This window comes from Xiphophorus hellerii, chromosome 19 (genome assembly GCF_003331165.1).
Source record: "Xiphophorus hellerii strain 12219 chromosome 19, Xiphophorus_hellerii-4.1, whole genome shotgun sequence".
Taxonomy (NCBI): Eukaryota; Metazoa; Chordata; class Actinopteri; order Cyprinodontiformes; family Poeciliidae; genus Xiphophorus; species Xiphophorus hellerii.
This window is the reverse complement of record NC_045690.1, coordinates 6,407,117-6,435,014: the sequence shown is the minus strand read 5'-3', so window position 1 is coordinate 6,435,014 and position 27,898 is coordinate 6,407,117. Positions and strand designations below refer to the sequence as shown.

The window sequence follows — 27,898 nt, the reverse complement described above, 5'->3', positions numbered from 1 at the left end:
AAGACGAGCAAGTCCGCCCGCCAATTTTGAAGGATGTAAACAATGTTAGCTAAAATCTTTTAGTTTTGTAGTTCCAGATACTTTGAAGACAAACATACGGTTCACTCCGTGTGGGTTTATTAACGTTTGCTACAATGAGTTCCGGTGGAAAAGGTAAGATTGGAGTTCGAAACCTTCTTTTCGGTTAGCTCAACTGGATAGTAATGTTCGTCTCTGTTAGTATCGGTACTGCAGTTAAATCCACTGCTAGCTTAAAACTTGTGTGTTTTAAACAAGCTTTGTAATATTTCTGACTGTTAGCTTATCTGCGGATATCTGTTGTAACTCCTCATTGGCTTGACTTGGGAAATATTTAATATGACTGACTTCATTTTTTCTTTTGTCATTTCAGGATCTGGAGATTCAACTCTTCTTGCTGCCAGGTAATAAATGCTCAGGACACGACTCAGATACAGCTCTTTATTTTTACAGACGTGCAGAGAAAGAACAAAATCTACCTATATGAACTTAAAAACGGAATATATCAATATGTATAGTAATCCAGCTGGAATGAACGTGTGGAGCTGAGTCATGAAGTGTTTTTGTAGAAGTTTATTTGAACTGAATAGTATCAAATATGTAAAAAAAAAAATACATCTTTATACTTTTAATTTAATGTTAAATATTGGGTAGTGAGAATAAATTTTCTATCTACTCTTTTTTGGTCACTTTGTTTTGTTTTTGATTATTTTTGTTTGTGTTCATACTACTGTAGATTCCCAGAAGGAATGATTGAAATTAAAGCAAGTTGTTGAACATACTTTTTTTTATTTGTAATTTCTTTTAAAGAAGAGATTATTATTTATTATTTTTAAGCCATATTGCACAGGCCTAGTTTGAAATAAGATGCTTGACTCGGTCCAATTAAGCATCAGTAGGATATGCAGAATAAATCGTCTTCAAATAGTTGTCACCCGTATTGAGCCTGAGTGTATAATTTTATTTCTGTGGAGAAAAAATACATAAATTCAGTGTTCTGTGATCACTTCTTAAAAAATTAGTGCAGCTAAGAGATTCTAATTCAAACAACTCAGCATCAAATGTTCACTTGTTATTCTGCAGCTCAGCCAGCCCGTTGGATGATTCTCTGTTATTTTGTTGCATTGCAGTGGGGACAGCGACTCCATCAAAGTCTTTGTACGAGTGCGACCTCTGACCCAGGGTACTGGACTGACCACAGATGGGGATCAGAGTCTGTGTCTGAACGTCAGCTCACCCAACACCATCCGTCTGCTCTCAAAGCCAGAACCACGGACCTTCATCTACGACCATGTGGCCGACATGGACACATCTCAGGTCTGGGATGTTTAGTCAGTTTATCATAAACATAAAGGATAAATCTACATCTTTAATGTTTGTTTTTTATTCTGCAACAGGATTCTGTTTTCACCAGTGTGGCCAAAAATATAGTTGAGTCTTGCATGAATGGATATAACGGGACTATATTTGCTTAGTAAGTATTATATGATTTACTTTATGAAATAAAAAAACATGTAGTTTTGCATGTAATGCCTCAATTCACCTGTTGATGAGATTCCTGTTTTGATTCTGCAGCGGACAAACAGGCTCAGGAAAAACATTCACCATGCTCGGTGTGTATTCGCTGCTGTCGCTGTTTGCACTGAAACATCAGACAGAACCAAAGTCACACCTGTCTTCCTCTGGCTGCAGGTCCGTCTGAGCTGGACAACTTCACAGACGAGCTGAGGGGGGTCATACCGCGAAGTTTCGAGTATCTGTTTTTTCTTATTGGCAGAGAAGTGGAAACGGTGAGTAGTAACACCCAGGAAGAAGAAATCTGAACAAGCGTAACTTTTTTTTCTCAGTTAAATGTTCCGGATTAGATTAAACAGTTTTTAATCTCAAAGATAACACAAGTGTATACAAAAAGCAGTTTGCAAAAGTTGATTTAATTTATTAAAGGAATCAAAAATCCAAATCAAGGCACTTTTCATAGCACTGTCTATTTATCTGGTTGTTTCTACTCATCGTTGCTCTTTATTCTCCTCTAAAACAGTCTGGAAAATCCAAGAGTTTCCTTTGCAAATGTTCGTTTATTGAGATCTACAACGAACAGATCTACGACCTGCTGGATTCAGCGTCTGCCAGCCTTTTCCTCAGAGAGAACATTAAGAAAGGCGTGTTTGTCGAAGGAGCCGTGGAGAAGTTTGTTAACTCAGCATCTGAAGCTTATCAGGTAGGACAGATTACAACATTGACAGTAATCAGGTTACAGTAAAGCTCCAATAATGTCTCAGTTCATTAACAAGAAGGAAGATTAAACTGCTACAATTAAAAGTTGCTCATTATTATCATATATTCAGGGAATTTCATTCCCCAAAAATATTGTAAACAATGCAGTTAATCATTCCACCACATTTCAAAACTATTTTCTGCAAAACTCATGAAATGCAATAAATAGGTGAATGCCATTGTAAAAAAGGAAATGACAAAAAAAAACGGATTGTAGAAAAATAACCAACCGCTCAAGAATGTGTTCAGATTAGGCCTGTCACGATAGCAAATTTTGCTGAGCGATTAATTGTCTCAAAAAATTATTGCGATAAACGATAATATTGTTTGAAGACCTTTTTACACTGATTTAATGGAAATGACGTAATAATGCATGCGATTTCCTGCCAAAGTTAGATACACTTTATTTTCAAAAGAACACTTAACACTGGAGCTGATAAACAAAATAAACAAAACAACCAAAAACAAAATGGATTCTCAGTCTCCATTAACAAAAAATGTACTTGATAAAAACTAAACAACATAAAGCCAAAGTGGAAATAAATACTGCATTCAACCAAAAGAGTGCAGATTATGAAGTCTGTATATTATGTTGCCCTTCAGTAATAATTAGATTTAAATAGAGAAGATGGGCACATCGACTACCTGATGCAGTAGTTCACACTACATGATTTTTTGCTCCTATTTTTCCCCTTACAACAATCTTATAACGTTGGTCTTTCTAAGATTGTGTGGTGTGTTACGGTAGATCGTCGTTGCCGCTCCGATCTAAATCAGGGTTTTCCCCAACTGGGATCTTAACGCAGCCTGTTGAATGTGACAGGTAGCCAATCAGAAAGGGCGGATTCTCCTCTGTGTTTTCTGAGGGGAAATTACGTCGGGGAATCCCATACAGCTGATACGGAGCAACCCGAAGTCCAGCCGACGTGGAAACAACATTAATGTTTATTCAACATGCAAAGAATATAGAAATGACAAGAGGAGGAGTTGGAGCGAAATTGCTACCGCAGTTGATAAACCCGGTAACTTTTCAGCTGTTCTTCGTTAACGTGACGTAAATAGGTTCTAATGATTTTCATTCAGTCAGGACTTTACGCTGACACTAGCCACATGCATTGCAGGTAGATTGTAGTAAAGCATTGATTAATGCCTGGTTTTAAAATTAGTTCACTGGACTTGTAGCCATTATTTTGTGCCCATTGTTGGACACCACACGGCAGGACCGAACCCGATCGAACCGTTATACCTAGGATTTCTGTCGGCTAATGTGTGGTCTGTCAGGTTTTAAAAATGGGCCGACAATCGGCCGACAGCTCTAAGATCGTGTAGTGTGCGCTGGGCTTTACACTAAGGAAATGAGGAAGGGAGAAGTCAGTGGAGAGCACCGGAGTTGAGCCTTTTTTCATTCGGTGTCATCAACAGAAAGAGAAAAAGGCCGGAAGAGACGATAATGCCGATAATTGAAATGACGTCGATAGTTTTAATTTATCGTACGATTAATCGATTTATCGTTTATCGCGACAGGCCTAGTTCAGATAGTATCAGATGTTTCAAATTCTGGAAAAAATAACATTGACAGTCAATTTAGAGATTAACTTATTTTTCAAATTCTGGAATAAATGGGAAAAACATAGTAAACATAATTTATAATGAAGAAAAAAAACATTTAGAGAGGATGCCACTTTATTCACTGTCTCAAGCTTTTGTAATGTTCATTTGTAGTTTCACATAATGCTACAGTTATATAGTTAATCTCTGACTTTTGTTTTATGTAGTTAATTTCTGTTTTTACAAACAAAAAACAGATAGTTATAAAAAAAAAATTTTTTTTACATGCAGTCATATAGGCTCCACATTTCTGTATTTATTTAATTTACCATAAAATGTAAATGTTACTATTTGGGGAGGATAAAAAGCCTGCGTTGCTTCTGAAATCCTGCAGGTTCTTTCTATGGGCTGGAGAAACCGGCGTGTGGCCTCCACCTCCATGAACCGCGAGTCCTCCAGATCTCACGCCGTGTTCACCATGACGCTGGAGTCCAAGGAGTCCCGCAACGAGGTGGTGAACATCCGACGTTCTCAGCTCAACCTGGTGGATCTGGCCGGATCTGAGAGACAGAAAGACACCCACGCTGAAGGGTCCAGACTCAAGGTGCAGCTTTCTGTCGGATAATCGTGTCCTGGTTATTATTTTTTAAATCTCGTTTGTAATGGCGTCTGGTCCTCTTCTGCAGGAGGCCAGCAGCATCAATCGCTCCCTCATGTGCCTGGGTCAGGTCATCATGGCCCTGGTGGATGTGTCCAATGGAAAGAGCAGACACATCTGCTACAGGGAGTCTAAACTCACCTTCCTCCTTAAAGTAAGCATCTGTAGTGTTGCGTTCTCTATAGGGATGCAAGTTATCTATTAATGAGTTAATCTAAAGTTATAAATCAACTAATGATTAATTGATAAGTGGACATTTTCTTAAAAACCTAAGTTTTCATCTCTACCAAGAAACGTCTGTATTTCCATAACATGAAGGGCTAAATAATAAGCTGAAGAGTTAAATAATAAGCTGAATTATTATTCAGCTATTAGAATATTATTTTGTGTCAGCTGTATTAAATACTGACTAAACAAAAATTGTGTTTTTCTCACATTACTGGACTAACTTTTTGTTATAAAATATAACAAAAAGAGAACCTTGTAAGTTGCTGAGTGGCAAATAAAAGTTTAAAATAATAAAATATGTGAAACAGCTAATCCCACGTCAACAGAACTACCGTATGTAGTTGCGGTTGGAGAAATGATAAAACTTTGCTCCATTAAATCAACCGCGTTTATTAGCATCGTGTTTTTTCCTTAATGTTACAAATTTTCTGCGTCACCCCTCCGCTTCTCTGTCATCGTAGCACATCAGTAGTTTTTTTAATGCCAAGTTGACGCTGCTATTTAATTTACCATAAAAATGCTACTAGGGTGATAACTTAAGAAGTTCGTCGAGTGTTTATATTTCAAAATTAAACCGCATAAAGTGCATTTTGCATTCCAAACCAGACTCTGTTTCGACCGTTAGGCTTTCATAACGACCACGCCGCCATCTTTGTTTCTGTGTAAACGGCTCCGCTTAAGGATGACCAGCGGCGCCCTCTGCCGAATGGCGGCCAAACTACAACACTAAAAATATATAAGCGAACGTTATTAGTTAATTGATTTTAACTAATTTAAATAAAAAAAACATTAATTGTTTGCATCCCTAGTTCTCAATGATCATATAGGATGGTATCTGTTTACATTTCTTTTTATTATTTCAGGATTCCCTTGGAGGAAATGCAAAGACCTACATCATAGCTAATGTTCACCCTGGTTCAAAGTGTTTTGGAGAAACGTTGTCCACGTTGCAGTTTGCCCAGAGAGCAAAGCTGATCAAGAACAAGGTGTTTCATCATTCCTTCTCTCATAACCCTACAGACCTTTCGGTGGTTTTGTTAAAGCGTTTTCGGGATTCTTGTTTCCTGCAGGCTGTTATTAATGAGGACACACAGGGGAATGTGAAGCAGTTACAGGCTGAAGTGAAGAAGCTGAAGGAGCAGCTTGCTCAGGCTCTGACCTCTTCAGCAGGAGACTCTGCACCAAGAGGACCTCAGCCTTTCATGGGTAAAATAATCGCATCCTTCCAAGTAGGAACTTCACAAGCAACAATTTCAAAGTCAATACTCAAAAGTATGAAATCAGAGCCTGATTAACACCAACTATTAGGTCAGATCTTTTTGTTTGGGTGCAATTGAGCCATTTTGTCTTTCAGAGATTAAAAATTTAAAAATGCAATAATACAAGAACATTTCCTGGTCAAGAATTGAACATTTAATGGGGTGTCCATATTTTTCTTACATTAATGTACGTGTTCAGATCTCTCATTGCTTATAATGTCTGACTTCATAGGGACAAGTAACCCCTTCTAAAATAAAACTAATTGGTTTATGACACAAAAAACTCCTAATAAAAGACTTAAAACAGTTTGTTGGCTTTTATTTTTAGTTATCTGTAGCATATTTGAAATAACTGAATTGTTATTCAATATAAAATAGCTTTTAACCAAGTAGACAGGCTAGGTTTTCTTCCCTTTTTCAGAAGAGTAGGTGCGACTCAAAAAAGGAGCAGGTAGGCTAGAGTTTTGCAGCTGCGAGTATTTTGTATTTGCAATGTGAATATTATATTTACATATTTACAACCACACATTGGGATATGAAACATAGGCATGAATGAAAGAAAAGGGGAAAAAAAAAACAATGAAATAAAAAAAAAGAAAAATACAAGGGAAAAAAAACAACAAACGACAAACTAATTAATTAACAAAACTAATTAATTAATCGGTCCCAAAGTTAAAGTTCATCTCACACCCCCCCTTAGTCCATCCACCCCGAATGGGGATCAATCAGGCTCACCACAAGGCGAGTATCCGGAGCTTGATTCACGTCTTGGGTAAATGAAAGTCCAATCAAAGAAGGAGCAGAGTCCTTTGTAGGATTCTCCTACCGGCTGGGTAGGAGAAGTAAACAGTCCTTAATCACCAACAGGTGAATTCTTTCCTTGGCTCTAGGCCTGGTCTCATAGCTCGCCATCCATCTGGCCAGTTCCACAGTTTTGTGTCATACTACCGGATCTTTTCCATCTCCCTTTCCGGCTCACAATAATGGGCTCCTGCCAGCTCTGCTCCTTCCGACGCGATCTAACCTTCATGCCTTTCGCTCCAGCTAATATACCGAGCCAATAAACTGCGACGGTACACGTGACCCCAATACTTAGCCACGATTGGCTAAATAATCTCGCGAGAATCACTCCTAAGGTTATTAAAACATCGCGAGATTTAAGGCTAAAAGGCAAAAGTAGAAAATCAGAGGACATGAAGGTTTAAGATGACACTTAGGTTACATCCTCCCCCCTTAATTCCATGCAACACCGGTGCATGCTAAATTATCTGAACACTATGACGCACAGGAGCATCTGAAACAGGTTCAGCAACCATTTCACCATAAGCAGTAGCTAGACTGTGTAAAAGATTTTGCACTACAGAAATTAAAGGATTTCCTAAAGTAGCATACTGAAAGCGCTTAATTGGTTTTGGCTCTCGACTAGACCGACGAATTGACTGTTCAGCCTTTAAACCGTCACTAGCCTGATGAGCATCTATAGGTGATTCTGTGGAATATGATGCTGGTATGGCCGAATTTGGTGATGTCTCTACCGGGCCATGGCTCTCCAGATCTTCAGATGGGCTTAGCTCCGGAACACATTCAAGTTCAGGTGAATTTCCCGGGTCCATCTGATCTTGTGAAGGAACTTTTTCCAAGACTGGAAGTGGATCCATAGCATCAGACAGTAGAGACGACTTGTCCACATCAGGTGAAGAATTCTCTCTTTCCATCTCTGGAACTGGAATTCTGTTCATGGGCTGGGTAGGGCATGTCCCCTCAACACTGACCTTCACAGTTGGTAAAACTGAAAACCGAGATGCCCTCCAGTCCTCATCCTCCTCATCTGGGCTTTCCTCCAATTCTTCCACTGGTTCTTGTAGACTGCGGGTCTGTGGCCTGTGAGCCGGTGTGGAAGCTGGTGGGTCAACTTCAGCCTGAGGAAGAAATCCACAAGGGAGAAGAAGGTCACGGTGCAGAGTCCTGGTCCCTCCAGAGGGATCCGTTTCTGGTCTTACAATATACACAGGAAGCTCACCCACACGACCAACCACCACATAGATGTTTGTCTCCCACTTATCCTCCAGTTTATGCTTGCCTCTCAACTTCACATTTCGGACTAATACTCTATCACCTTCATCAAGACTTGCTGGTTTCACTCTCTGATCAAAACGAATCTTGTTTCTTCTTGCCATCTTTTCTGCATTTTTAGAAGCTAGCTGAAAACTTTCCTTCAGCCGAGAACGGAGGTTCTGCACATACTGAGAATGCGATTGGGATGACGAATCTCTGACAGGCAAGTTGAAAGCTATGTCAACAGGAAGTCTTGGACAGCGTCCAAACATCAACTCATATGGAGTAAAACCTGTAACCTCATTGCGGGTGCAATTATAAGCATGAACAAGTGGCTTGACATACTCTTTCCACCTAGTTTTCTGCTCTGGCTCCAAAGTACCCAACATATTGAGCAAAGTTCTATTGAACCTTTCAACAGGATTTCCACGGGGATGGTATGGCGTGGTGTGTGACTTTTTAATGCCAGCAATGTTGCAGAGCTCTTTAATGAGGTGAGACTCGAAATCAGGCCCTTGGTCCGTGTGCAACCGCTCAGGAAACCCATAATGCACAACAAAATTCTCCCACAGACATTTTGCAACAGTCTTTGCTTTTTGATTGGCTGTTGGAAAAGCCATAGCGTACTTAGTAAAATGGTCTGTGAGGACAAGAATGTTTTTAGTGTTGCTTTTATCAGGTTCAATCGATAGATAATCCATGCACAGGAGTTCAAGGGGCCGGCTGGTCTGGATATTCACCAATGGTGCAGCTCGTTCTGGCAACGCTTTCCGGCGAATGCAGCGACTGCATGTTTTAATCTTGGTTTCTACATCTACAGACATGCGTGGCCAGAAAAACCTAGCTCTTACAAGGTCAAGTGTTCTTTCAATCCCCATGTGCCCCATATCATCATGAAGGCTTGAAAGCACAATAGAACGGTATTCCTCTGGCAACACAAGTTGAAATGATAGGACCTCACCATCCTGCCTTCTTCTATATAAGATGTCATCTTTTAGTTCAAGGCGTTTCCATTCTCTCATCACCAAAGGAAGATCAGGAAGCTCAGCCCTGACCGTTGGAGGGATTTCCTCTCCTGTTTCAAGCTGATGAATAACTTCTCTCAAAACAGGATCAGCTCTCTGTTTCTCCCTGATGTCATAAAAGGACAGTGATGGAAGGACTGGCAACCCTTGGTTCTCATCCATGTACAAGTCAGGGAGAACTGTAGGGGTCATACTCACAGTTTCCACTAAAGTAATGTTTCTCTCCAAAGGACCATCTGGACTTTGGCCTCTCAGTAGACAACTGTGACAAATGGCTCTGATCACATCTGAGGTAAGTTCTGTAGCATCCTCCATTTCATTCATATGGGTCGTGATAAACTGTTGCACCATAGCCCATTCTCTTTGTGGGTCAGGTGTCTGGGGATGTGGTCTCCTGGAGAGGGCATCAGCATCTCTGTTTTGACTGCCTGCACGGTACTGCAATTTAAAATCATATGTAGACAGTGCAGCAAGCCATCGATGACTAGCAGCATCAAGTTTAGCAGAGGTTAAGACATAGGTTAACGGATTGTTATCAGTAACAACAGTGAAACTGGAGCCATAAAGATAATCATGAAATTTTTCAGTTACGCTCCATTTTAAAGCTAAAAATTCCAATTTATGGGCTGGATATCTAGCTTCACTGGCAGACAACCCTCGGCTAGCATATGCTATAACTCGTAGCTTCCCCTCTTGTTCTTGATAGAGAGCAGCTCCAAGCCCAGTGGTGCTGGCGTCTGTATGCAGAATGTAAGGATGACTTGGGTTAGCAAAACCAAGTACTGGGGCTGTAGTCAGTCTGTCAATCAATGTTTCAAAAGCAGATTGACACTGTTCAGTCCACCTTTCATTAAAAGGTTGTTTTGCATCATGGTTTTTCAGCGTGATAGTTGTTTTACTGACACGTTTGCGCACAGGAGAATATCCCCTTGTCAGGTCATTTAGAGGCTTAGCAATAGCAGCGTAGCCATTTATGAACCTGCGATAATAACCCGCAAAGCCAAGAAATGATCGCAGTTCTTTTAAAGTTTGTGGAACTGGCCAGGATTTTAAAGCACTTATCTTTTCTGGATCTGTTTCAACCCCATGTTCAGAAACTACATGGCCTAAATAACGCACAGAAGTTTGGAAAAACTTACATTTCTGTGGTGATAGTTTAAGGCCATAATCTCTAAGCCGATGCAGCACTCTTATCAACCTACTCTCATGCTCTTCTAAAGTGTCAGAGAATATAATCAAATCATCCAAGAAGACTAAAACTTCTTTTAAATGCAAATCACCCATGCATCTCTCCATAAGGCGTTGAAAAGTACTGGGTGCATTAGTCACACCTTGGGGCATTCTATTAAATTCCCAAAACCCAAGTGGAGTCACAAATGCAGTTTTAGGCTTATCACCTTCTTCCATTTCTATCTGATAATATCCTGACTTCAGATCAAGAACACTGAACCAGCATGAACCAGTAAGAGCTGAAAATGACTCTTCCAAATTTGGTAATGCATAAGCATCCTTCACTGTTTGTAGGTTCAACTTTCTATAATCTATACAAAGCCGAACATCACCACTCTTCTTTCGAACAACTACAATTGGTGAAGAGAATGGTGACTCAGATTCTCTTATTACCCCCGTCTCCAAAAGATCTCGCAAATGATTTCGAACAGCCTCAATATCATTTGGATGGATAGGGCGAGCACGATGTTTAAATGGGGTCTCATCATGAAGATGGATGTGATGTTTCACCCTATCAGTACATCCAAAGTCAAGGTCATGATGAGAAAACACTTCTGGCATTTCTTTAAGTTTAGCAATAACGCGTTCTTTCCAATCAGGAGGAATCGGAGAATTTCCAAATTCAAACTGGAGATCAACTTTGTCAGTGTTCCTGGGCTGCACATTACAGCAGGAAACCTCAGAAAGGAGCTGGGGTGACACTGTAATTTCTGCAATAATAGCAGGCGGTGACAATGTTATATTCTGTTTTGACTCATTTGTGATAACCACTGGGATCTTATGAGGCGTATGTTTGGGCAATGACACCAGACAACTTTTCACACACAATCCTCCCGGCAAAGGAGTAGATGGCTGCTCAACTAATGCCCAACTGCTAACCGGCAGCAAGCTGGTACGGGCGTAGCCTTCTAGAACCCTGGTATGGCCTGCTGAAATAAATACAGGTGACTCACTATCTAATGCTACATCACATACACTGGGTTCTTGGGTCTGCTGATGACGTAACTGAAGCAGCTTGAGAACAGGTTTATAGCAATACTTGGCTGGGCTAAAGCTAACATGTTCATCTTTCAGATGTTTGTCATACAATGAATCAAGCGTGTTCATTCCTATCAGAACTTGGGACTGAGTTCCACTTTTAACATCTGGAACCACAAGTGCCAGAGTACAAACATCCAGATCAGTACCAATAAACTCTTTGGGAAAAATGACTATCATTTCTATATACCCCAAGTATGGGACAGCTTGGCCTGCAGCTCCCTCCACTTGTAATAGCTCACTTAATGGTTTCACAGGTTGATGAGAAAAATACTGATTATAAAATGAAACTGGTATTGTGGTAACTTGGGATCCTGTATCTAACAGGCATTGAACTTGCTGACCAGCTATTATTACTTGACCAGTACATTTTGAACCAATCAACCCTTGTGGCAATTCTGCAGCCTCAGGAATTACATGAGACAACTTGGTGCATCTCATAGGTGTCTGCTTAGTGGGACTTTGCTGGTCCTCTGCAGTTCCCGTTCGCCCCTCAACGAGAACCTGACTCAGTTTAACGACAGGGCACTATACGAGTTCATTTTCTGCCACTTCTTCTGCTTTTCCATCAACTGTTTCTTTTTAGCAGCAACCAATGAAGGATTAGGAGGGTTGTCACACTTGGGTTTTATATGTCCATCTTCCCCACAGTTGTAGCAGTAACCTGGCTTGGGTGATGAAGCTGCTTTTTTGTGAGAGGGTTGAGATGTACTTTTACTAGTTTGTGGGGTCTGATTGAACTTAGCAACATGCATAGATTTTGGCAAAACAGCCGGGTTCTGACCAGACTGAACACTTGAAAAAGCAGCCAACTGTTTTTGTATATCAGCCAACTGTTTGGCAAGTTCTTTGGTGATAGTCGTCAAATTATCATAAGCACTCTGTTCTTCAACTGGTGCACAAGCATGATGTAAATGTACACTAGCCCTGGGTTTACTGGAGCCAAGGTGCTGTTTCATACGCTGAGCTTTGGCAGCTTCTCTGTCTTCTTCTGTTCTGAGCAACAACAACAATTCTGCAAAAGACGGTGGTTTTGACTTGCGCTGCTTAAGTTGGAGCTCAGAAATTAAGGTGTTATCCCAACATCCACGACAGAATTGATTCAGCAGATGCTTTTCAAAATCAGCAGCCAATACTCCACCCCTCCGTAAGGCATGGTTTAGAGTCACTTGCAAGCGTTGTAAATAAACTGATGGCTTTTCACCTGCATCTTGAAACTGCTCCATAAATTTTGCATAAAGTTCATCGCCATCTTGGACTGTTCCATAGGCAGAATCCAAGATTCTGAGGTAAATTAAAGGAGGAGCATCCGGTTGAAGATGTTTAACCATGTCTGCAGCTGGTGGTAATAAGCTGTCAAATATCCTTCTAGAACGCTGTAGTTCTGATACAACAGGGTCTTTTAACAGTAGGTCAACACTAGATCGCCAAGTTTCATAGTCTGTTTCATGTTGTGGTCTTGGAATTCGACCAGAAAATGATCTAAGTTTCAATGAGGACATGTGTATTGCATTGTCATCACTTTTCATGATGTGCTCAACCACATACCTCTGGACTCCAGGTGGGTTGATATCTGATAAAGACATGGCTGGAAAAGGTCCAGAAGGACGTGACGTATAACGTGCTGTAGGATCAGGTTGAACGTGTGGCGACTCCCCATCCTCTGCAGCGACATCTTCTGATTTAAGATGAATACCACCCTTGGTTGCCATCTTTGATGTAAGGGAAGCAGCCATGGCCAAATCCTCTTCTTCTGGGGAAGTCTTCAAAGAAGATGGGACTGGACAAAGTTCAGTGATGGATTGGCCCAGCAGAGACATTACACGCCTGAAGACATCTGTGTAATCCTGACCTGTGAGTTTAGCCACAGTTTTCATTTCACTCAGATACGTTTCAGTTTTTATTTTAGTCTCTAACTCAGAGCAAACTACTGACAGCTCTTCAATTTCATAAGTAACTTTTTTAGTTTGGCAAACATACGAGTAAGGCAAGATTTTATGCAGCCTCTCCAAAGCACTCCCTGATGAAAACTCAAAAATTATGCAGTTATAAAAATCTGAGTCAGAATCAGTTATGAATTCGAACTTTTCCATTAACCCATATCCAGTCAGAAAATCAGCCACTTCATTATCAGTCTCTGAGTTCGTTGCATGTCTAATCAACACTGCGTTAGGTATTTTAACCCCACATTTCACCAAAACATCCATATTAGCAACAACTAGCAACTGCAACAATCCAGCTTCTGTACAACTGCTCCTGGCTAGCTCGCCACAAATGTATGTAGCATATTTGAAATAACTGAATTGTTATTCAATATAAAATAGCTTTTAACCAAGTAGACAGGCTAGGTTTTCTTCCCTTTTTCAGAAGAGTAGGTGCGACTCAAAAAAGGAGCAGGTAGGCTAGAGTTTTGCAGCTGCGAGTATTTTGTATTTGCAATGTGAATATTATATTTACATATTTACAACCACACATTGGGATATGAAACATAGGCATGAATGAAAGAAAAGGGGGAAAAAAAAACAATGAAATAAAAAAAAAGAAAAATACAAGGGAAAAAAAACAACAAACGACAAACTAATTAATTAACAAAACTAATTAATTAATCGGTCCCAAAGTTAAAGTTCATCTCACACCCCCCCTTAGTCCATCCACCCCGAATGGGGATCAATCAGGCTCACCACAAGGCGAGTATCCGGAGCTTGATTCACGTCTTGGGTAAATGAAAGTCCAATCAAAGAAGGAGCAGAGTCCTTTGTAGGATTCTCCTACCGGCTGGGTAGGAGAAGTAAACAGTCCTTAATCACCAACAGGTGAATTCTTTCCTTGGCTCTAGGCCTGGTCTCATAGCTCGCCATCCATCTGGCCAGTTCCACAGTTTTGTGTCATACTACCGGATCTTTTCCATCTCCCTTTCCGGCTCACAATAATGGGCTCCTGCCAGCTCTGCTCCTTCCGACGCGATCTAACCTTCATGCCTTTCGCTCCAGCTAATATACCGAGCCAATAAACTGCGACGGTACACGTGACCCCAATACTTAGCCACGATTGGCTAAATAATCTCGCGAGAATCACTCCTAAGGTTATTAAAACATCGCGAGATTTAAGGCTAAAAGGCAAAAGTAGAAAATCAGAGGACATGAAGGTTTAAGATGACACTTAGGTTACATATCACTAGTTAAAAAAAATAATTTGATTTTTGAAAGGTTTAATCTTTTGTTTCTTAAAATGCATTAGAGCTGCAATAATTATTATTTTAGTAATTGATCATTCTGATGTCTAATCGATTAATCAGATAAGAAAACTGGCATTTTCTGCGGATTTTTGTATGAAAAATACATTAAAAATTAAAATAAATAATTCAATATAATTTTTAAATGAGAATCAGAAATAAATTTTGCTTAAAATCCAATAACACACATTCCTTAAGCTAAAACTATGCCACTTGAGGAATTCTGCTTATAACATATTTACAGAAATGTTTTTTTATTTTTATGTTAAATACAAAATGTAGGGATTATTTTTGCACAGTTTTGGCTTAATTACTGCTCTGAATATGTTATTGTTTTCAGCAAATAACCTGAATCTGTACAATATAGGTAACAATTAATTGATTACTAATTTAGTTGATGATTATTTTGATAATTGATTAATCAGATTAATCGTTTTAATATTTTAATAATCAAATGTTCTTACAAATTGATGCCACTCAAGCCTTACTGGGTTCTTGTTCTTAAACTCCTTCCAGGTCCATCAGTTGAAAATCAGCAGGATGTTTTGTATAAAGGGAAGTACATGGCTGCTGTGCGTCTGTGGAAGAAGCAAAACGAGGAGAAGAAGGTGAAGGGATTTTAATTTACTTTGGGAAGCTGTTGGGCTGCGAGTTCTGACGGCTTCATTTACCGTTTATCAGATCCTGCTCAAGAAGGTAGCTCAGCTGGAGGAGGCCTGGACCCAGAAAGACAAGTTCATCCACTCCAGCAGAATGATCATCAGGTTCAGAGAAGACCACATCTCCCGTCTGGAGAAGAAGCTGAAGGCGGGAGAAAGCTCAACGACGGACGCCGAGTTTCAGGCTTTGATTGACCAGCTGAAAAAAGAGGTTAAGATCTTAGGTGATCAGGTAAAAATCAGATTTTAGTATTCTCCCATACGGATTAATGTGGATAATTTCATTATCTAAAAGATTGTTGCTTTTAAGGTTGACCATCATCCAAAGATGACTCGATACGCAGCAGAGAATTACAGCCTCAGAGAAGAGAACCGTCTGCTGCGATCTCTTGAATCTGTGATTAAATGTGAAGAAGTTTCCACTCAAGTTGCAGCGGAGTTGGAGGAAGCCTTTCGAAAGGCGCTGGAGTCAGAAAAACTCACAGAAGGTAAAACTCTTGGCATCAGATATCTTGGAGAATATTGTTTACATCCAGTTTTATTAATCACCTGTTGCTCCTCCACAGCTTCTACGGCCGCTTCAACTTCGTCTGCGACAGATTCTGCGTCTGCAGCCACGATCGAAAAGCTGAACGCTAAACTGCTGCAGAAACAGTCGGAGCTCACAGCTGTCCTGCAGGCTTTTGAGGAGTACAAAGATATCACAAAGTAAGTAATAAATTAAATTAATTAGAAAATGAAAGCACAAAGACAGTTTATAAAACTAGTCAATTAGAAATGTAAAGAAAGTTTACAGTGTACCCACTAATCTTTAACAAGATCAAACAAGATCTGAAAAAAGTGTATTTATTAAGAATGGAATTAATAAATTTACAATTAATTGTCGATTAATGTTTTTTTATATTAAAATTAATTCCATTTAATTAATGAATACCGGGCGCTTAGACCTTTTCTTGTTGTAGTTTGGCCTGTGTCCAACAGAGGGCGCCCTGATCATTCTTAAGTGGAGCTGTTGACAGAAACAAAGATGGCGTCCAGAAGAGGGAAGAGAAACGGTCCAAGCGGAGTCGGTTGCCGGATGGAAACTGCACTTAATGCGATTCTGTTCTGAAATATAAGCAACCGACAAACTTCTTAAGTTTTACCCTTATAGGGCTGATTCAGACGAGGTGCTACATGAAGGAGCAATCAAAAAACTAACCAGCTTTGCAGCGAACATTTTGATATTAATTGTAGTTTTATATTGAAGTAGAAAACAAAGTAGATGCATGTATTTTAAAAACGAGTTAAATCAGAAATCCTTTTTTGGAGTGACAATCGATATTAGTAAAATGGATAAAAATATATTTAACTCACAAATAATATAAATTAATAAGTGTTACTATTGTCTGGTATTTAAATCTCAGTTGTTTTTAAAAAGGAACTTTTCATGAGCTTAATGTTGAATCCTCATCAATAATATCTGTGTAGCAGAATAAAGTCTGAATATAGATTTATTTTTTTCTTGGTTTCTTTGCGTTTTATGTCTTTCACAAACATAAACTCTTAATTTTACACTCAGTTTTCTGCTGTCAACTACAAAATAAACTGAGAAATATTATTCCACTTTTATATTGTAATTAAATGCAGAAGTTAGCATCTTTTGACTCTATTTGCAGATGTTCTGCCTTGAAAATGATTTATTTCACTTATGAATCCTGTGAGTCGTTCATCGTTTGACTCAGAGGTTTGTGTTTTTAGGAAACAGCTGTCTCAGCTGCAGTCTGACAAAAGATACCTGGAGAAGTCCAACAGGCACCTGGAAAACATTTTGGAAGCCACTCATGCATGCAAAAAACACGAAGTCTCTGAGCTCAACAGGATTCATGTAGAAACAATAAAGGTGAGTATGTAGAGACATGGCTGAAACCAAATGTTTACATTCACTTTATCAGAAGAAACATAGCTGTGTTTCCCATTGTCTGGCATTAAATCAGACTAAAATTGTCCTGTTTTATGTCAGTTAGGTTTACCGTTTGCTAAATGCCAGAAAGAGGAATGTTTAACAGTCGTATAAAAGAATAAACAGGATGGGAGTGTGTGAATCAGTCCAAGATACTGGCTGAAAAGGGTCGAAACAATTTATTATTAAAATAATCAACTAATATAGTAGCCAATTTATCATTAACTGGTGTACACAGACTCAAATAAGTGAATTTGCTAAAAGAAAAACACAGCAAGAGCAGTTGCTAATCCAAAAAAAGATAAAATCAGATTAGATATAAAAAACAAACAAAAAACCCTCTTTATCTGTAAACATGTTCTCCCCCTCACCCAGTCCAACTTCTGTAAAAACAACCTTGTATTTATCACCTCTTGCAATCCAATAATTAATTAATCGAAAAAATAATCACCACAAAATGATCAATAAACTGTATTGATAAGTTGAGCTTTTTACATGTTGGGATATTTTTTAGCTGCAAATAATCAAACAAACACTAATATATTATTATTTTATTGCATTTTTGGCAGTAAATTTGTTAATTATTTGTTTGTTTTCCTCTTGTATTTCTAATATTGCATTAAAAGGCTCTAATATTTTAATGAAAAATTTGTAGAATGTGCAGATTCAAAAAAACTAAAAATATGTAACTAAGTAACCTTTTTTTGTATTTAGCAAATATGGAAAAAAAAATTTGTCAGACAGTAAGAAAATATATTTTAATTCATGTAAAAATCTGTTTTCGACTTCATGATTCTTCTCATCAGACATGCTATCTAAGTGAAATATTGGAAAATATTGTAGCCAAATCTGTGTGTCGTCTTTAAAACATCTTTTAAAATTATTTTTTATTTTTTAATTAGATTCTTACCACGCCCACTAAAGCATACAACCTGCGGTCACGGCTCATTCCGCTCTCCAGTCCAGAACATTTGAACGGGATTGAAAACGACGGAGAAGACATCTGGTCTGAGCAGCCTCCGTCAGACATGACGGAGATGGCCCTGACAGAAGAGCTGCGTCACGTTCAGGTGCGCTAATGCAGGTTGTCTTTTACATGCAGCAGTCAGAAGCTCCTCCTTTAACCTTTAAATGTTTGTCATCCAGGATCAAGTGAGTCGTGTCCAAACACAGCTAAATGAGGAGGAGATGAATAACAGCAAGTTGTTGAAGCAAATTGCAAAGCTGGAGGAGCAGATCGCTGTGATTTCTCAGGAGTCACGCCAGAAAGGGGAGGTAAGAGTCACACCTGAAGTTATTCAAATTTTGTTTTGTGTCTCTAAATCATGTCTGACATGCATCCTCTGCAGCAACTTCATGCAGAACGAGCCAGTAGGAGCAAAGATCAGCTCAGCTTTCAGGAAACGGTTAACGCCCTGCAGCAGAGCCTTCAGTCTGAACAACAAGCTGCAGACGGTGAGGCTTAAAAAGTCTAAAACTAAAGCTGTAAAATATCTTATCTCCTCAAAAATAAATTAAAGGGGACATATTATGCAAAATTCACATTTTGCATGTTTTTATATTTCAGTTTGGGTCTCAACTGCTTCTAAAAGCAGCTTAAGTGCTTAAAAAAACTAGGTTTTTGGCAATAAGTTTATGGTTTTTGGTGTCTGGAAAATGAGCCGTTTCACAAGCTTTCAGAATGTATCGTCACAAATCAGCAGGGACTGCCCTGTTATCTAGCAACCCCAGTGAAGCCCAGCCTGTTACCTAGCAACCCAAGCGGAACTCCAGCACGTTTGGTTAGCTACATGCACTGGAAAAGTTTTAGGGGCATATAAAGGACAAGTGTTTTGTTTTTGGTTTACTGTTCAGAAACCACTTGCTGCATTCTTGTTGGTTGTGCTGGAGGCTCCTACTTCTGCTTTTCAAAGATGTATGGTTACTTAATTGTGCATCTGTTTGCAGCCACTTTCACGTACCAGGGTAAACGTTGAGTTGGGGATTGTGGCCAACTGCAGCTAATTTGGATTGAAAGTGACAGGAGGCTCTAAAACAGCTCATTCTGAAAGGATCTCAAAAGTGACTAAAATCTTATTATCTAAGAATGATTTTGTACAAAAATGTAATGAACATGTTTCGCATAGCTCATAGGCCTGTCATACATAAACATATATTTCTTTTATTGCAGGACTTTTCTGTCACTTAAAAGGTTGAGTCATGCGCAGACATCTTCATTGTGTTCTTTGACTCACTGCTAACATACGCTTACCAGTTAGCTAGCTAGCTCTTTTGTGTCTATCATGTGTAACTGCATATTTATTGCTAGTTTGTTGGACAAAGTTTGTAAATTGCTTTGGAGAAATTGGTCTTAAATTGAATTCATTGTGGTCTTAAAAATTTTAAATCCATGTACGGTACGTAAAACTGAGGCCTTAAAATATCTTAAGCTCTTATAGTAAACCAGCCTTAAAGATGTTAATTACAGGTCATAATTTTTGTCATGACAGAACTATTTAATCCTACATTCAATTGTATTCTTGTTTATTTCTCACCGGACCTTTCTGTCAGGCAAATTGCAGACATCTTTATTGCATTCTGTGACTCAAGACAGTTGCGGCTACCACTAACTAGCTGCTAATAAACCTTTGCTAGCTAGCTAGCTTTTTTGCACCCGTCATGGGTAAGTGCAAGTTTATTGTTTGTACACTTCTTTGGAGAAATAGGTCTTAAATTCCATTCGTAATGGTTTTAAAAGGTCTTTCAAAGTCTTAAATTTGAGTTGGTGAAACCTGCAGAACCCCTGGCTTTGACTTCAGCTCAGGATGGCTTCCTCTCTGACTTTCAGTTCTGAGGAGCGAGATCCAAGATCTGCGTTTGGTCCTGCAGTCAGTCCGACAAGGAGCTGACCTCGGTGAAGAACGGGCTCAGAGAAACTCAGAGTGAGCATCAGCAAGAGATGAGTCGGCTCTCCAGCAACCTGATCAGCACCCAGCTCCAACTCGACAAAGTCCAGTAAGCCGAAGCTCGATGTGCTCTCTGCTCTCATGTGTTTATGTGCTAAAATTTGCTGCATCCTTTTTCCAGACTGGAGTGGGAGCAGCTTCTGGAACAGCACCGAACTCTGCAGGATTCCTTCGACCAGCTGCAGGCTGAGGCCAAGTTTGATGCTGATCAGGCGCGACAGGAGCTGCGCGACAGGCAGAAAGAGGTCGACCAGCTCAAAGCGGAGATCCTGGTAATGGAAACTCTCAACTTTACAACAATCTTTCTGAAATCCAGTCATGTTTTGTTCAGGGCCGGAACGATTAATCGAATTAATCGTGACTTATCGATTATTGAAATAATCATCAACTAATTTGGCAATTGATTAATTGTTAACTTGAGTATATAGACTGAAGAAATTCAGCCATTTGCTGAAAGAACAACACAATCAGAGCAATAAGTAAGCCTAAACTGCACAAAAAATATGTGCATTTTGCATTTAAGATAAAAAAAGAGCTCTTTAAACATGTTCTACACAAAATGCAAATTCATTAAAAACAAAAAAGTCTCCTTTTAAGCACCTTTTGCTATACTTGCTTAATTCAAAAATAACAAATTATTCCTGCTGTGTATTGTTGAGTCAAGCAAAAAGGGTTGAGCTTTTCACATTCTGATGTTAAAAGTTTTATTTTTAGCTGCAGCAGATGCTACAATTGATTAAGTGTTCACTAAAGGAATCACGTTTTTCAATAAAATGTCTATCTTCTTATTTTAAAAAGAGACAGAATTATCTTTTTATTTTTATTACTTCAGTGAAAAATGTCTCTAATTAATTGATTAATCACCAGAATGATTGATTTATAGAATACTAATATAATTGTTAGTCACAGCTCTTGTTCTGTTTCTGATGTTTTTTCCCTTTTGTTGAAGGATTTGAATAATTTGCTGCAAGCTGAGCTGCAGCGCACCAGCAGTCTGATGTCGCAAGTGAAGGAAAACAAAGAAAACACATCGAAGTGAGCTTCTGACTCTCGAGTATTTAAATTTCAGTGTTTATTTTTATTATTATGACTCAAACACCAACATGTCGAATGTTTCTTTTTCTTCAGGGAACTGGTTGAAACCATGGAGCAGAACACACAGCTCAGAAAACAAGGCTCAGATTTAACGCTACAAAATCAAAACCTGGTTGGTCAAAATAAGAGTCTGCAAACAACACATATTTGGCTTAAGAATAATCCACAGTTTTAATTCATCTTTTTTGTTTTTAAGTCATCCACACTTGCTGATCTGGAGCAGAATCTGACCTCCTGCAAACGGAAAGATTACCAGCTTGGAGCAGGAGATTAAACACGACAAAGTAAACCGAATTCTTCTGCTGTAAAATGCGATATCTGTATGTCTGCTGTGTGTTCGAATACGTCTCTGTGCTCTTCATCAGGATGTCCTGTTAGACCTCATGAACCAAACCAGAGATCTTCGTGCCGAGCTGAGCCACAAGGAGGAAAACATCATCCATCTGTCTGGAGACATTGAAGACCTGATGGTGCTCTTCCTCTTTTTAGATAATCAGTTTTCATTGTTTCACTGCTTTTTCTGGCAGTTTTTATTAAATTAATGTGATAATTAAATCTATTCCAGGCTAAGTATAATTCTGCCTGCTGTGAAAGGGACAACATGAGAGAGCAGAACCAGAAGATGCAGGTTGAAATCGGTGAACTGAAAGAAACTATGGAGAAAAAGATGGCGTCCAACAAGATAGAGGTAATCTACTGAGATTATAATTCTGTATGTGAAGCAAAGTTTACTCTCGGAAATCTGCCTTAAGCACACATTTTACTCCTCTGATGAGGCAAAGTAGGGCTGGGTGATACGGCTTAAAAATAAAATCTTAGATTTCTCTCAAACTAGAGCCAATTTCTGATTTTAATTGATTGTTTTTTGCTGTTTTTGTTTCTAATAAAGAAATTACAGATGACTGAAAATATTTTCAAAAGTAAGTTTTACTTCAGTCATCCTTTCTGTGAGTTGTATGACAGACTATTAAAGTCAGGATGTGAGAATTTCTGTTTAATTATGATAATAAAGTCATAATGGTAGCAGAATAAAGATGCAATTTTACCAGAAGAAAGTCTTAAAATTATGTGAAAAAAGATGTTCTAATATAAAAAAAACAAAAACGCTTGGATTGTTAACTTTTTTTATTTATTTACATTACATTACAACTTTTTTATTTTATTCTGGTAATATTAATTTCTCGTTATTTTGACTTTATCATCATATGAAATTATTCTCGTATATCTATGATTGTATTTTTGTAATTATGAGACTTTATTCTTGCTATAAAAAACACGTACCCTTATATTTTTTCGTAGAGTTGACTTGAATTCAAAGTCCAGCTAAATAAAAAAACGCTGTAAAAGACGCTCATAAAACAAGATGGCCGCCTTGGACCTGCTGACATCACTCTAAATTATGGAGACCAAAAGAGTTACTAACCCCACAAAAGACTAATTTTCAAAATAATAAATCTTTCAAAATCAAAAATTTCATCAATCGATAAAATCGATTTATCGCCCAGCCTTACTTTTAACCTGGTGAAAGTTTCCCTTTACTTTCGCCTGTGACAAGCAGCACTGTTTTGCTCTTATTTAATAATTATTTGCTGTTTAATACAGTTGCTTAAGTTTGTATTTTTTTTTGTAGGTTGAGGTATTGCAGGAAGAAATAACTTATGCTACTGAGGAGGTTGAGAGACTCACGAAGGTCTGCGGTGAGCAGCAAAGCCTCCTGAATGCAGCACAGGAGCAAGCAGCGCAAAAAGAGCTCATCATAAAGAATCTAGAGCAGACGGTAAACTTTATTTGTTTACCTTTTTATTACAGGACAAACAAAAAAGGTCATGATTGACTCAAAACACCACAATGTTTTTCTTACCAGGTGCAACAACAGCAAGAGGCTGTTGAGAAAACGGTCAGAAATGGAGGATTCAGACCCACTGAGGCGACGGTCACACCTAAATCAGTAAATAGGGTAAAAACTCTTTGTTTTTGGTTATATCGCTAACATCCCAATAGATACGCTGATGAAGCGTATGCATCATCAGGTTGTCTGCACATCCTTACAAAGTCTTATATTCATGTATCTAAAATAGGAATGCAACTATTATTTAATCAAGTACTAAAATAATAGATTTAATAATTGGTAATTACTAAAGCCACAATGTTCAGATGATTAATCGATTCATTGGATAACAAAATTTACATATTCTGCAGATTTTTCATTTAACCACTTAAGCTTTTTTATATTAGAAATACATTAAAAGATACAAATAAACAAATAATTATATTCCTTATAATTATATTATGTTCCTTTTTAAATAACAGCATTCCTTTAATGAATGTTTTATTATTTGCATTTTACTTGACTAAATTTTGCAATAACCAATTAATAATTGGACAGCAACAGATGTTTAACAGGAGTTTTTGTTTTGGACAGAATTTAACCAGGTGAGGATTTAACTATGCCACTTGGTAGAACAAATTTATAAAGTTTTTTTTTAATCTTATCTACAAAATAAGATTATTATTATTTGTGCAATTTTGGCTCAATTATTGTTATGGATATTCTGATCTTTTAGCATATTAACTTCAGTATATTACAGTTAGCGATTAATTACTGAATTATTTGACAGTTATTTCAATAATTGATTAATCGCAAATATTTAGATTAATTGGATTAATCATGATCAATTCAATTAATCATTTGAGCTCTAATCTAAAATTAAGGCCTTTAAATGTGTTAAATTAATTATAAAAACGTAAGTCTGGCTTTTGATATGTTAATAACAGGTCTTTAATGTTATCGTGGCAGAACTATTTAATTGTATATTCTTTGTCATTTTTTTTCTTGCGTGACTTCTCTGTCAGGCAAAAGTTTGAGGTGCACTCAGACATCTTCATTACATTCTGTGGTGGTTGAGGCTACCGCTAACTAGATGCTAATAAGCTGTTACTAGCTAGCTTTTTTTGCTAAGCACAAATTTATTGCCGGTTGGATGGGTGAAGTTTGTACATTTTAGTCACTGATAATGGTCTTAAAGTCTGACATTTCAGTTCCTGAAAGCTGCAGAAACCCTGTCCATGCATTCATGTGTATATTTATCTGTTTTGCTTTCCATGCTTCAGACTCCCTGTGGTTTTGGGAGCTTTAACAGAGATCTGACCGAAGTGTTGGAGAGCCAGGAGCGAGAGCTGGAGAACCGGCGCTCCTCCATGATGACCATGGAGCTTCTTCTAGCCGAGCTGAACGGTGAGAGGAGCGCCAAAAACGAGGAGATCCAAAGACTCAAGGTGCAAACAAAATTATTTCTATACCTACTTTTAAAAAATGACTTATAGTTTTCCCTTTCAGCTTCAGACCACGTGAATGTACAGTATTTATATCATGGTTGAATTTTAATACTATCAATATTCATATTGTGCATTTCTCCAGGAGGAGCTGAGAGAGAAAGAAATAGTTCGAATGGAGATCCAAGGTTTGCTTGAAAAGTTTTACACCAAGGAGCGCCAGCTAACTCCGACTGGAAATAAAAATAGGTTGGCTTTCTTCACTGAATACATTCACCATTATTCACCTTTTATCAGAGGAACTAAACAACATCTTCCTGTTTTTTCAGTGAGGATTTGGGTGAAGACCTTCGGCAGGCTGTGCTGAAGCAGCTGGAGGAGGAGAAAGCAGAAAAGGTCTGGATCTTTATTCACTCACAATTACACATTTCAAGATAAATTGTCCCAGAAATTATTGCGATAAATGATATTATTGCCATTTTGAGACAGTTTTCAATGTCTAAAAGAATAAACAGAAACAATAAATAAAACAGAAATAAAAACCTTCACATAACTGAAAGAATAAACAAGGTACGTACAGGTGCTTGAAATCCTTGAAAATGTTTAATTTCAGTTAAGTATTTTCAAGGTTTGATTTTCAAACAAAGTCCTTGAAGGGCTGAATGGTTTTGTAATAAAATACAATCTAACATTTTATTAAAACCCTAAATTTGGAAAAGTTTATTTGCAGATGAAGCCAGATATTTTTAAACACCTAATAAAAATACACAGGCTCATTTTGTTTCTCACTCTCTGAAGATAAATCAGACTGAACTTTTCTTGTTGTAGGTTACTTAGAATTACCAAAATTATTTCTATTACCTAAATGACAGAGAACTTAAAGAACTTTTTATAGAGATTGTTTTTACTTTCTTTTCATGTTGTGAAAATTTGCCTTTTCCTCTACACGATTTGTTTGATTGTTTCAATGTGATGAATATTTATTAGTCCTAATGGCTGAATGATTTACTGATCATATTGAATTTTATACATTAAAGTTATTAAATTTGGGGGAATTTTTTGTTCTCTGACCACATTTCAAAATATAAACGCGTCATATTTTAGTTTATCTTGGTTACGACCACAAAAAATATTTATAGCAGTAATAAATCATATCATATATAAAAGTGAAATGAAACTGTCTTGTTTTTAGTTTGTTTGGATTGTTTTTATCTCCAATGTAGTGCTGGAAAAGTTTGAAAACTTACCTTGAAAATGCTTGAAAAGTTCCTGAATTTTACTGTGGGAATATTATTGAATAAGTAAAATGGATTATGAAATCTCTGTACACAAAATCAGCCTTCAAAATTATTAATGACTGTTTTCAGACAGGGAAAACAAGCAGAACCGCCTGTTTATTTGATAAAACTATTGAGCTGATTTTAATTTATGATGATATTAATTGATTTATTGTGACTTATTTATAACACGATTTTTCTGTTCCAGAACCAAATATTGCAGAGGCTGTCTGCTGCTCAAAGAAAGTAAGCGCTGAGTAATTTGTGAAAGGAATCCTGACTTTACTTTAATATTTTGACGATGCTCGATGTTTGACCAGGTTTGTTTTTCGATTCTGTTACTTAGATTGCAGGAGCAGGAATCTTCCTTTGCTCAGTCTCAGACTTGCATTCAAGAGTTAACGACTGAGCTGAGGAACCGCTGCTTGGAGCTGAGAGAACTGAACCTGAGGGTTCACGACGAGGAGAAACTCCTCCAGGTAAGAACCGGAGAGCAGTTTGAAGACAAAACAGTGGAAATTCACAAGGCCATGCACAATGACTGGCACCCTGCTGGTAATACTTCTGAATAGGACTGAAATGATTAATCGGAATGAATCAGTTATTCCAATAATCGTCAATTAATTTGGTAATCAATGAATTGTTTCACGGAGGACATGGACTCAAAAAAATAAATGTAATTTTCTGAGAGAACAACATACTCAAAGCAGTAATTAAGGCAAAACTGCAAAAATAAAAATACACTTGAATTTTTTTTCCCAGAATTCTGACCTTTTTCCCCAGAATTCTTTTGTTCTTCATAATTTTTTTCTCAGAATTCTGACCTTTTCCCCCAGAATTCTTTTTTCCCCCAGAATTCTTTTTTCCCCCAGAATTCTTTTTTCCTCCAGAATTCTTTTCCTCGGAATTCTGTTTCCCCAGAATTCTTTTTTTTTCCTCACAATTTTTTCTCAGAATTCAGAATTTTTTTCCCCCTTCAGAATTCTCACCTTTTCCTCAATAATTCTTTTTTCCTCAATAATTTTGTTCTCGGGATTCTGACCGTTTCCCCCAGAATTATTCTTTCCCCTCACAATATTTTCCTCATAATAATTTTTTCTCAGAATTTTTTTTTCCGAATTCTGATTTATGTTAGAAGATTAAAGTCAAAATCCTGAGAAAAAAAGTTTAAATTTTTTTTCCCTCGATGGCCTTAATCATCTTCCGTAGGTTTCTCTATCTGACAAGCATAAAAGACAAACACATAAATGAACCACCACATCAAAATGCTCTTATCTGATTTTTACTGATGATGTTGAGGAAGAAGGGAATATTTAAAGTATTAGTGTTCTCATATCTTCTTCCATAAAGACCAGCAGAAACATCACTGATTCCGTAAAATCTGTTTCTGACAGGAGAACGAGGTTCTGCGTAGGCAGAATGAAAAACTCTCAGAGGAGAACGGAAAACTCGTCGGACATAAGAACCACAAACAGAGGATTGAATACCTGGTCAAACTGAAAAAGGACAATACTAGACTACATGAGGTAAACTTTCTTGTTATGTAAGTTTTGGTGGGATAAAATATGAAAGCATCAACAAAATTACTGCTTTTGTTTTGAAGGAAAATGAAAAACTCAGAACGGAGATCAGCCTGATGCGAGACGACTCTGCGATCCTGTCGCCGGACATGATGTGAAGTCTCGACTTAAAGTTTTCAAATCAAATTATATTTTTTTTTATCCAACTTTGTGATTCCAGTTGTGGTAGCTATCTTCTTACTAAATTCTGGTAGAAATAAACTTGTATCCCCAATATCCTGCAGAGAAACAAGCTGTCATAGAAACATGTTGGGTTTATTTTGGTCACTTTTTTTCTCAGGCACATCTATTGATGTTTCAAATGTTTAAATACTGTTGTCTGGTGCTGTAATGGTCAACAGATCTCCTCATTAATTAACATTTTATTGTTCTATCATATTAAGATGTACAGCCAGTATGTTTCATCTTTGTGAACTGTTTTTTTAATCATTAAATTTTGTGTACAACTTCTTGCAATCTTTTGATTTAGTTGAAAAAAAGAGAAATTGCAAGAAAAATCTATGCTAGGTGGGTTCTATAGAAGATTAAGTGGTTCTTTCTGCATCTGAAAAAGGGGATAGTT

The 27,898-nt window shown here is 37.8% G+C and overlaps 1 protein-coding gene across 1 annotated transcript; it reads left to right on the top strand.

The window, feature by feature from the left end:
- kif15 (kinesin family member 15) lies at positions 1 to 27,792 on the top strand. The gene is given in 37 exon segments (XM_032548103.1): positions 1 to 153; positions 392 to 422; positions 1,149 to 1,335; positions 1,416 to 1,492; positions 1,594 to 1,631; positions 1,711 to 1,808; positions 2,057 to 2,236; positions 4,235 to 4,444; positions 4,527 to 4,652; positions 5,590 to 5,712; positions 5,797 to 5,932; positions 15,082 to 15,173; positions 15,247 to 15,456; positions 15,535 to 15,712; positions 15,791 to 15,932; positions 16,965 to 17,106; positions 18,069 to 18,236; positions 18,313 to 18,441; positions 18,516 to 18,621; positions 19,994 to 20,037; positions 20,039 to 20,160; positions 20,233 to 20,383; positions 21,061 to 21,146; positions 21,240 to 21,318; positions 21,403 to 21,441; positions 21,443 to 21,490; positions 21,572 to 21,676; positions 21,772 to 21,894; positions 22,837 to 22,983; positions 23,071 to 23,163; positions 24,318 to 24,482; positions 24,625 to 24,728; positions 24,809 to 24,875; positions 25,965 to 26,002; positions 26,103 to 26,235; positions 27,151 to 27,282; positions 27,360 to 27,792. Coding segments are annotated over 37 exon segments (4,143 nt in total). The 5' UTR covers positions 1 to 134; the 3' UTR covers positions 27,435 to 27,792.
- Positions 27,793 to 27,898: the final 106 nt, after the last annotated feature.